Raw genomic sequence first — 10,822 nt, 5'->3', positions numbered from 1 at the left:
TCTTTAGAGCTGCATATCTCATCTCAGCCAACAGTAAGCCCAAGGGGATACCCCTTTCTGTTTCTTTAGCCATGTTCAGGTCACTTCATGCGTCACTCTGAACGGTTTGAACGGAAATGGACTACTCTATATCGTGTATATATATACACGTTCCATCTTAAGTATGTATATTCAATTCACCCTCACGAAAAAGCAGACAATACACTCAAATCGGCTGCATTCACATCATTTAATAAAAATGAATTGCAAATATTCCTTACCCTGGGTTAGATATGGTTTGTATGTCCCTGTGAGATCGATATTCCTTGCTGACAGCAATCAGATTGGGAACGTGCAGAGTACTATTATTCTGCTTTTGAATGATAGTCTTTTATGAAGAAGTTGAGAGAAAGATTATCGTATTCTTAAAGCGGTGGTGATGTCCAATCATCTATACATGTCGTCTCACGTCCTGGATAATAAGAAGGCACATTACAAAGATGCTTCCTGCCAGGGCAAAGCCTTCTGACATCAGGTCGAGAATGGGCTTTTAAGTATCGAAGAAGTGGAAGAGAAAAGGCAAATTGTCTTCAGTCTCTATGCTGATTCTATGAATGACGTCGAGCGTTGGACGGGTAAGGGTTCTAGATTATTAACAAGGTAATATTGGGAAACTAATCTATTCAAAGTACCGGGTTCCATTCTATCGGACATGAGCATTGATTACAGTCAAAGATCTGGCGAGTTACCTCGCTACCAACGAAAGTACGATCTGTCATACCACTCCACCTTTCACCTGTCACCGCCCGTGCTATGAATAGCGTAAAACAAGCAGAAGATTCTGACCCTACTCGGCTCATTGGGAGGTATAGGTAGAAGTGAACCAGTGTGTGAGAAATATCGGAGAAAAGAGATGGAGATATTGTCCAGCGCCTTTGCCACTATAGTCAGGAGAGATATGCGTTAACTATATGATTTGTTGGTAGCCCCGGACTTCTTCACTATCGATGGTACAGTATATGTGGTATGCTGTGGCTTAAACAATAACATATTTCCGTTCATCTCATAGAATCCCTGAAAAAAATTGGTGCAAGAAGAGCCAATTGTCAGGAGTTGTTTTGTGCCGGACGCTGGATAAATGAATCCAACAAAGCAGTAACAGTCTATCTAGATTGATATTCTGTCTCTAGTGCTATTTCGATAATCCGAATTGCTTTGAAATCGGCTGTAGAGTGGACCGAGAAGGGTAACCGGCTGTCGTAACACTAAGCTATCTATAGGCCCAAAAAGGGTGCCAGCGCGCTTGAAGATAGAAGCATCTGCAAGCTCGAGTGCTTAGCTTAGGAGGATGGCCGGTTTGGGGAAGCCTTCCGATGCTCTTCAAGGCGGTTTAACGTGTTATAGATCGTCCGACGACTACACTCGAACTCATTAGCTAGATTTGACTGCGAAATGCCGTTTTTATAGCCAAATTAGCTGATCTTAGCTCAGTAGATAGCTTAGTCGTCTTGTGACGCTCTGAACTCGTTTTCATTAGAATCAGATACGTAGGGGAGGTGAAGGAAGAAAATAAAATGTGGATTGGTTGCCGGTCAAATCTTAGTAGGGAAGTGGGAAGATATTTTTGGTCTCGTGCGCGCAAATTATGGTCGCACTGATGACTGAGGATGCAACGTAATTTGAGGCTATAAGGACCCGTGTTGAAACGTTACGTCAAGAGGAAAACGAGCTGTCAGCGTCTGCAGCTTGAACTGCGAGCAGTGTGTTGAAAACAGTCATAATTCGAGTACGATGCCCTTTTTATAGGCCAGAGCTGTTCTCGACCCGAAAGATTAGGGTTTCTAAGCCATATGAGCGAGTAGGACAAAATGCATTGCTTACCTAGGGTATTTCATAAATCAGCAATGCATCTAGAGAGGTGGATAGGGAACTCACATTGTCCGAGTGCGGTCTCTAGTAATGGCAAAGTGTTTAGATCCCCGACTGCGCCAGTTTGGTAATGTCGAACCTTGCTAAATGGACTGAAATCACTAGCGCAGCTGCAGCCCGTCGCTTCGGGGCAGTTCAACAATCTTTCCCGCGGCCCGTGAGTCCATATTTCCCATTAGGGTTCAACCATAAGAAAAGGGAACTGGAACTAGCCATCAGGTTGGCATCACTATTCCACTGCCCTTGTTAACCTTCCTGCCTTACCCGTCTCATTTACAAAATCTAGTTCAACTTTAACTTCTTTTCACAGTGGCCTGCTCTTCTTCTCTCTGTGATGCATGAATAGGTTTCTCCCCGCTTCAATGAGGGATCTTTATCGCTCACGATAAGACCCGGAGGTCAAGGCAAGGGATTCAAGCTCTGGCCCTGCTTTAAGTTCGCGCCCTAGCGCGTAAACCTTATACGTACTTTTGTAGTCGGATCTGTGTTGGTTGGCCCGCAGCCCGTTAAAACAAAATCATTCAGGCTTGATTGAACACTTGCTCTCCAATGTTGTGACAGTTTAAGCGGCAGCAGCCAGCCAGCTTTGGATCGCTTGACAATCATATATCAGTCACCCAGGGGAATGTGCTTCTGTTCAGCCAGCTAAGGGCTTACATGTATCGATTTGCCTCTGAGATCTGCTTCGTAAAGAAGATATGGGGGTATTGTGCTACATCCAGGAGACTCCCGTCATTGATTGAATAGCGACAGGCAAAGAGAGTCCACTCCTGCCCCCGCTTTTGACTGGCAAATGTGACGCTCGGGCCATCCCAAACTGGTAATTTTGTGCCCCGGTACGCCGCTTTTCTGAGTTTTTTTCGGGGGGTGTTATTCGGCCCACAATTGAATTTTATGTCTTCTATATTCTCAACACCTATCTCCGCACCAGTTGTTGAAATCGTGTTTTGACCATGGCTGACCAACATCTTGATGTAGCAAGTATTGCTAGTGCTTTGTATAAAATTGAAGCCTGACGAAGTTATTTAAGGATCCGGATTGGTATGCTAGTGACAGTACCTACTATCCCGATGATTGGCAATCGTAAGTGGCTCGTGCAGCAACTATCCCCTGTTAGTACAGAGCTTACCTTTGGTTTCATCCAGGGAAACCACGTCCATCGGGTCTTCGATTTACCGAGGTTTGATGGAAAATGGCCAACGGTAGGTATATCGACAATGGCCAAACCATAAGACTAATTGCAATCTCCAGGTACCAAACACTCCGGAACAAAGACTACATGTAAGCAGGCGAGTTGAGGACGAGTGTTTCATCGCGTGATCTCACGCATCGTTATAGCCTGCCTTCCGACGAACAACAGTTCGAAGCATACGAAGCTGGGTATGTCCTCGGTCCTTACAGTGGTCTGGATTCGTCAAGCTCCGCAATGTCCCATAGGATATCTCAGTGTGGAGATCCGTTGCACTGTATCCGACCCACTCAATAAATATCCTATTCCCATCTGAATCATCATCCTTGAAAAGAGTTTCTTTTGGTGTTAGGCTATCCGGAACGACAATCGTTCCATAGGTCGAGGTGAATATGGAGGGAAACACCACCAAGTTGAGACTAGGCCACAAATGAGCAAAGCACTCAAACCCTCCTTTTTGCGTGTTCACTTAGAAAAAATGAATGAGCATCGGTTTCGGAAAGACCAGGATCCAAATAATCAGTCACCGGCAGTCTATCGCCCGGGTATTTCTCAAACTCCACGTCCCAATATGAAGCCACTTTCCCTGCGAATGGTCCTTTTCAATGTCTGCTGGTGATGGTGCATTAGGCATTGGGTCACGTAATTACAAGCTGTAAGAAGTCCCTTAGTCAGAACATTCACCAACAAATGCAAGCCCGTAGTCCATCTATTGGACACCGTTCAGTTGCTGCTTTCGTACAGGGGCACACACAAAAGTTATACTCATTATGTACTGTAGTTGCACCAATTATAAACGGTGCTTTGAGACATCATGCGTCATTAGTTCCGAGACTTACTACGCGGGCCTTGAAATCGTACATGACGCCAGTTGACAGACTTATGACCTGACGACTCTTGTCCGTGGGAGTGTAGCATCCGCATAGAGCGTCCAGCTGTACATGGATCGGCAGAAGCCTTTAGCCGTCTGGAAGGGCCTACCTCCGCCACGGGGAAGAGATGGCGTCCAACCAAGCTCGACAGTCTGCAATGGCCCAGACACATTGGAGACTGGCTTCGGGATAAACAGGGGTACATTTTGTCCCTGTCCCGTTTCGTAGTAAGTGGTAGCGGCATTCGAGCCAATTACACCTTCGGCGGGGCATTATGCCATGGACGGAGTCTAGTTTGGAAGCATTCGTGAAAGGAACGTGCAAGGGATCAGCACCGATATGGGATTTAAGTTTAAAATGTGGATCACTTTGTGCCAATAATATCCCGATCCTGCCCCACAATTCACGTTTCTGCCACTTGTAGCGCCAACGAGACCCGCATTTAGTCGCATTGGTCGATCGCAATGCGCTATGACAACGCTTTTCCAGCATCGCGTCTCATTATTCATCGTAACGAAGCGGACGCGTCTGCTCCGTATTCCTTGAGCATCGCCAGCTTTAAATATCCATCTCTTCCTCCAGACGACCCTGATCAGCCACCAATCTCGTTTGCTTAGCTCTCAATTGCTATACCGTTGCAAGTCAAACAGCGTCCGTCAAGATGAAGTACTCCCTCGCTACTCTGGCCATTATTGGCTCTGTCCTCGCCTTCCCTGTCCAGGAGGGTGAGAACCCTCACACTCTCTCTACCTCGTTCTCTACCTACTCGACTACCCCGGTCACGTCCACTCCCTCGACTAGCCACGCTTCACTGACTACATCCAAGCCTTCGTCGGCCTCCGCCAGCTCGACCCCCACCTGCGACGTTGAGTCCGAAGGCGACAACGGTAACCACTATGGCTGGTGCAAGAAGGCCCAGCACTCTGGCACCTACAAGAACGGCAAGAGCGATAGCGAGAGCAGTTAAATGCTATGTGAAATTCGCCGGTTTATGTCTATGGATGTATGGTCGCGTCTAGTGCTTTCCCATATCTTTGGAAGCAATGTGGAGACCGTCGTGTGTTTAACTTGCGATGCAAGACTGAAATTATGTATTTATTCCCGAGGATATATTTAGGGCATTGATACAGACACCACCCTTTGGATGCTAGTTAACTTAACCTGATCAGTATGAAACATGGCGACAAAGGTTGACGCCGTCAGACAGGAAGTTGCGTGACAGCTATTCCGAAGTGTAAGTAAAAAATCCCATCAGCTGGGAGCGGCAAGTTGACCAGAGGATAGTAGTTTGGGGTTGTCTTGATTTTGCTAGTCCAGGGGTGACTGGTAACGTCGACCGCCTTACACAGATGTACAAATTTAATAAGGCTGAGAGAGATGTAATAGCAGAAATTTTAATGTTCAATAAAGACTTCCTCAATTTCCAATGCCCACCTTGTCCAAACCGAGACTGTTCATCAGGTTATCGATTCCAAGACCACCGAGAAGACCACGAACAAGACCACCAAGGCCAAGTCCGCTCAGAAGATTGTTGACAAGACCGAGAACACCACTTAGAAGCAAACCCACTGCCGCAATAATTTGGAAAAGTGGTTCGGATAGCAATGTCCACAGCGGATTGAGTTTCTTCTTCGCATGGGGCATATCTGCGATTCTCTGACGGCCATTGTCAATGGTAGTCGTCACGGTCTGAGTCAGTTGTTTCAAAAGATCTGCTAGCTGATATTCTTCCGGTGTTGCCTCGTGAGAAGCACTGTGGGCTTTTGCAGATGCAGCGATGGCCCCATCGGGATCGAGCGCCCTGATAGTGCTTTTACACTCCTGTAGCAAGTTTCCAGCATCCTCAATTAGAGGTTTCACGGTCTGGACTAGTTTCTCTTCATCCAACTCCTCTCGCGGCGTACGATCGGCTCTTTCAAGATGCTATATCAGGTCAGTTATATCCAATGAGACAACCCAAGAGAGGCTTACCTCTGTGATCTGTTTACAGAGCGGCTCCACCGATTCAAGTGTTTGCTGGATAACGGCCGAGATCTTCTTCGCTAAATCTCGGTTATGTTCCTCTTTGGCCTGTTGCTCAGCTTCCTCGTGTGATATTTCGGGCTCGGGCTCGACATCTGGCACGTTCTCCTCCAGCGTGCACTCGCCAATTTGATTTCCATCGTTGTCAACGATATAGCCACTATCATTCACCGTCTTGCCTATCAAGGCTTTGGGGTTACCCATAGTAAGTCTGCCTACAGTACGTCCCGAAACTGGTGCGACCACCTACACTCTTAGATTAATTTCCAGACCCACTTCACAAGGCCCGCTAATCTATGATAGGATTAACACCGGATCATTAATACTCCTGTATCAGTATTCATATATTCACTTCACTGTAAATAAAATACATGACTCTGTCTCGTAATTGTATTGGCGACCCAGTTATCGAGAATTTTGCATGACAATGCAAACAAGACAAATAGCAGAGCTCGAGTTGGACCTGGAATTTCTGCAAGAATCTGTCTCTGTATTCTTGTATTCTCTTGTATAATACACCTGTTCCTAAGGAATCTTTATCTTAATTGACAAAACCTATCCTGTAAACACTAGATCCCCCTATACTTTACAATACTATGAATTGTCACTTACAAGCTGCGGTAGTAAGTTTAGAGCCGATACACAAGATGACGGTTAATGGCATCATTCTAAACTACCGCCGTCAATAACGGGTAGTTTAATGTACACGGATATGCCCGTCAGCAAAGTATGGCAGGGTAGCTTTAAGAAGGATTTATTACTCAGAGAATGAAGAGACAGATGCTTCGGGGATATAGCATTCTCCTAGAAAAAGATCTGGATAACAAAAAGGGTAGCGAATCTGTAGCAATCGCTAAAATATCAAACTCCCTGCGGCGCAAATCCTTACGCTATTTGTACCTCTTCCGCCAGCATGCCTTTTTGCCCGCGTGCGGCAACAAATGTCACTGCCTGGCCTTCCTTCAAGGTTTTGAATCCGTCCGCTTGAATTGCCTTGAACGACACGAACAAATCATCGCCTGACTGAGGAGTAATGAAGCCATAGCCCTTTTCGTCATTGAACCATTTCACAACCCCGTTTTGTCGGTTGGGCATACTGATCAGACTAGATCGATTGGACCACACACGAATCAGCAAATTTTTGAACATTGGATTTTCGGTAATAGAATATAGGACACACTTACGTAACTGGGCGATGTAGGTACGGTCAGAGGTAGAGGTGTGAAGTTTCTTGTTTAATACCACAATTTCTATGGGAAGTAGTACCTTATTTATAGCCTGGCCGTGTTGCCAAAAGAGCGGTAAGACGGTAGCGAAAAATTAGCTACGACGCATAATGCTGCACTGGAGACTATTGCGGTCATGTTACATTGGTTCACCGCTACATCCGTTTGTTGTCTAATGCTAGATGTAATAGACTGTAGCGTCAAGAGTGGAGTCAGGATCTAATATACGTCATACTTGTTCTAGCTTGAACTCCTCCACATCAGCAGATATCATCATCGATCAGCCAATCTAAAATAGCCATCGGGTATTTTTGCTGATCAGGGTCCAGTGTTTTTCACACAAGTAACAGGTTGCCAGATTCTCGACGCACTTCCCAGCTCTAGTGTTTTGACTTGTTTGCATTTCTATGGAAAATTCTAGTTCCCTTGGATCGCCAATACAGTTACGAGACGAGGAACCGTATTTAACAAAGTAAATCGTCGTATCGAGACTGGTACAGGAAAATTATTACTCGGGGGCTATTCCTACTATGGCCTAGTGCCTCTTGGCGGTGGGGCTGAATAATCACTCGAAGAGTGTAGCCGGTTGCACCAGTTTCGGGACGCACTGTATCAGGTTACCGTCTTCGTCGCGGACCTCGCCATCTTGGTTGACCTTTCGGCCACTCATCGGGTTGATATCGCGTTGCTTTTCCTCAGGGGTCCATCGCTCTGCGCGGCCGATGACATTGCCCACTTTATCCACAATTTCACCATCTTCATCGACGGCACGACCAACAAGTCTTGTTGGCTCCCCGTCGATCAGCCTACCGACCACTTCCCTTTCTGGAGTGATCACATATCCATCCTTTGTTGCAGTCAAGTGATCGAGCCCATAAAACACCCCTTCAGATTGCTCTCGCTCGGTAGCAGGGATAAGTTCAACATTGCCCAGCACTTTCCCATCAGTACTCCAGATCTGACCTTCTCCGTCCACCTTCTTGCCATTCAGCTTTTTAGGATTTCCTGAAATAAGCCGCCCGAACACAGCGCCAGTTTCGTCAACGACGTTTCCAAACTTGTTGACTGTCATCCCTTCAAGTTCGGACAGGTCTTCTTCTGGTTCTTCAGAGTGTTCGGATGGAGTGTATGGCTCAGCACGTCCTATCACATTGCCACGCTTATCCATGATGTCTCCATCATCATCCACAGCTTTACCTCGTAATTCTTTGGGATCTCCGTCAATGATCCTGCCAACAACGACGCCTTTCTCAGTTTCAACAAGCCCATCTTGTCTGACCACCAGATCACCCAGGTCGCTAAAAGGAGCTGGCACCTCACGCTCCTCTTCCGGGACCAGCTCAACCCGTCCAATAACCTCGCCATCATCGCCCCACAGCTGGCCTTCGTGATCGATGGTCCTACCAGCAACCTTTTTCAAGTCCCCCTCTGTTACACGGCCGACCAACGCGCCGTCTGGTCCAATAACAAGGCCCAGCTTATTAGGCGAGAGACCTTCCAAGAAAGAGAAATCGACCTCTTCTGGCTCTGGCTCCGGCTCTTCCCAGGGCTCAGCGTGTCCAATGAGATTGCCTCTCTTATCCAAAATATCTCCATCGTCATCAACAGCCCGACCAACGAGCTTCTTGATCTCACCATCAACAACCTGGCCTACTCGGGCCCCATTTGTGTCTTCGACCCAGCCATCTTTGACCACGACAAGATCTTCAAACCCTGCGAAAGGGCGCTGGTCCTCCTCTTCAATTGGGATTGTTTGTGCTACGCCCAAGATATTTCCTCTGTTGTCCCAGAATTGACCACGATCATCGAGCTGGAATTCTCCCTTGGATATCTCTTTGGGATTGCCCTCAATAAGTTCACCAACTGGCACACCATCCTCGCCAATAATGTATCCGAACTTGTTGCATTTCAGGCCTTCTAGCGTGGATATGTCAGGTAATTCCTGGGAGATTTCGGGTGATTTGTTGGCATCTGTGAAGCCCTTTTGCTTATCGACAGCAGCCTTTTTGTCTTCGAGTTCTTGCATCGCAATATTTGCAGCCTCGCCTGGCACTGGTTCAACCTGTCCAATCTCCTCTCCGTTGATGTCCATCACTTGACCCTGTTCGTTTGGGACCTTTCCTGACAGGTGCCTGGGATCTTGACCTTCGACGACTTGGCCTATTTCCTCGCCCTCAGCATTCAGAATCTTGCCATTTCTGTTGATTTCTCTGCCCCGAAGAATGGCAATCCCTGGAAGTAACGCGCCACCAGTGGGCTCGGTTTCACCGGCCGACTCTTCGATTTGCTTTGGGGAGATAGGCTCAACTCGCCCAATCAAGTCTCCATCTTCATCGAGAATTTCGCCATTCTCATTAACAGTTCGGCCCACCAAATCATCAGGGTCACCTTCAACAAGGCGCCCCAATACTCGACCGTCCTGGTCTTTGACTGAGCCGTCCTCTGCGAGTGGCAGATTTGCGAGGTCCTGCAAGCTGGGGACATTATCTGTGTCAACCGCTTCTTCTACTGCATTGGCCTGCTTTGCAGTCTCATCGCTGAGAAGCTCAACTCGGCCAATCAGATCGCCATCCTCATCTAAAATCTCACCACCTTCCCCAACCACCTGGCCAGCAAGGTCGCTGGGTTCGCCCTCGACGAGTGTTCCAACTGCATTGCCATCATCGTCAAGGATCTGTCCCTTCTCGTTAACCTCAAGCCCCCTCAACTCAGACAAATCTGTGGGGAGGCTGGGAATCTTCTCCGCGAGTTTGCTGGCAACACCCCCTTCGTCAGGCTTGAAATTTTTGGTGACACCTCGAATGTTATCCTGAATGTTGTCGAAACTGCCCCGGGATTCCTCAGCTGTGGCCCGATTGCTGAGATCTCTGACGGTGCCTGTAAAGTCCGAAATACGCGAGGCTGCATTCTTCCCTCGCTGGAATAATGAGCCACCACCCGACCCAGAGGCGGAATCACTTTTTTTCATTTCAGATTTTCTCTGCTCTTTAGAGGGAATTTCTGCCACCTGTTGTGTGTCTTCTGGGGCTCCAACCGCCTCTTCATGCTCTTCGGTGGTCTCTCTTATTGGCAGTGGCTCCTCATATTCCAAGTTGACTGCATTTTCCTCATCTGGTGTCCCAGTTGTGTCGACATTCGGAATTTTGGTTTGCGACACCTTTTTCTCTTGGGAGATTGGAGACAATTCCTCAGTTCTCGATCTTTTTGGCAACTTTCGAATGTTCTTCTTGAGTGTGGTTGGTGTCGAGAGCTTGTTGATGGGTTTCGCCTGGTTTGCAGGCTTGATCTCTGATGCTTCCTGGCTAGGTATAGGGCTCTGGGAGGCTGGATCACTTCCCATGAATTTCTTAGGAGGTACTAAAGGCTTTTTCGCTGATAGAATTCGCTTTGTCGCTGGTGATGCCATTTCGTTCTTGCGCTTTTGCAGCTTTCGGCAACCAGTTTTCTTTGAACTATTTTCTCGTTTTGCAGGTATAAGTTGATGGCTAGTAGGGGTTCTTAAATCCAAATTATTACATTGGAGATATTCGAGCATGTAATTTATAATCTATCACCACGGGTAAGATTTTATATTCTCCATGATATCATCATTGTTATACCCCATC

General features: G+C 47.1%; 2 protein-coding genes across 2 annotated transcripts; one reads left to right on the top strand and one right to left on the bottom strand.

The window, feature by feature from the left end:
* Window positions 1-4,630: 4,630 nt before the first annotated feature.
* On the top strand, window positions 4,631-4,936 carry N7446_005112 (uncharacterized protein; the record flags this gene model as incomplete). Its single annotated transcript, XM_058513860.1, has 1 exon — window positions 4,631-4,936. The coding sequence occupies one exon, from the start codon at window positions 4,631-4,633 to the stop codon at window positions 4,934-4,936; it is 306 nt and encodes a 101-aa protein (XP_058375189.1).
* Window positions 4,937-5,385: 449 nt separating this feature from the next.
* N7446_005111 (uncharacterized protein) lies at window positions 5,386-10,623 on the bottom strand (the record flags this gene model as incomplete). Its single annotated transcript, XM_058513859.1, has 5 exons — window positions 5,386-5,892; window positions 5,941-6,151; window positions 6,881-7,096; window positions 7,176-7,179; window positions 7,971-10,623. The coding sequence occupies 5 exons, from the start codon at window positions 10,621-10,623 to the stop codon at window positions 5,386-5,388; spliced, it is 3,591 nt and encodes a 1,196-aa protein (XP_058375188.1).
* Window positions 10,624-10,822: the final 199 nt, after the last annotated feature.

The sequence above is a fragment of the Penicillium canescens genome (assembly GCF_028828765.1).
Source record: "Penicillium canescens strain IBT 15451 chromosome Unknown utg000003l_segment0_segment0, whole genome shotgun sequence".
Classification (NCBI taxonomy): domain Eukaryota; kingdom Fungi; phylum Ascomycota; class Eurotiomycetes; order Eurotiales; family Aspergillaceae; genus Penicillium; species Penicillium canescens.
Note: the sequence above shows the minus strand (reverse complement) of the source record. Positions and strands in the feature narration are given on the sequence as shown.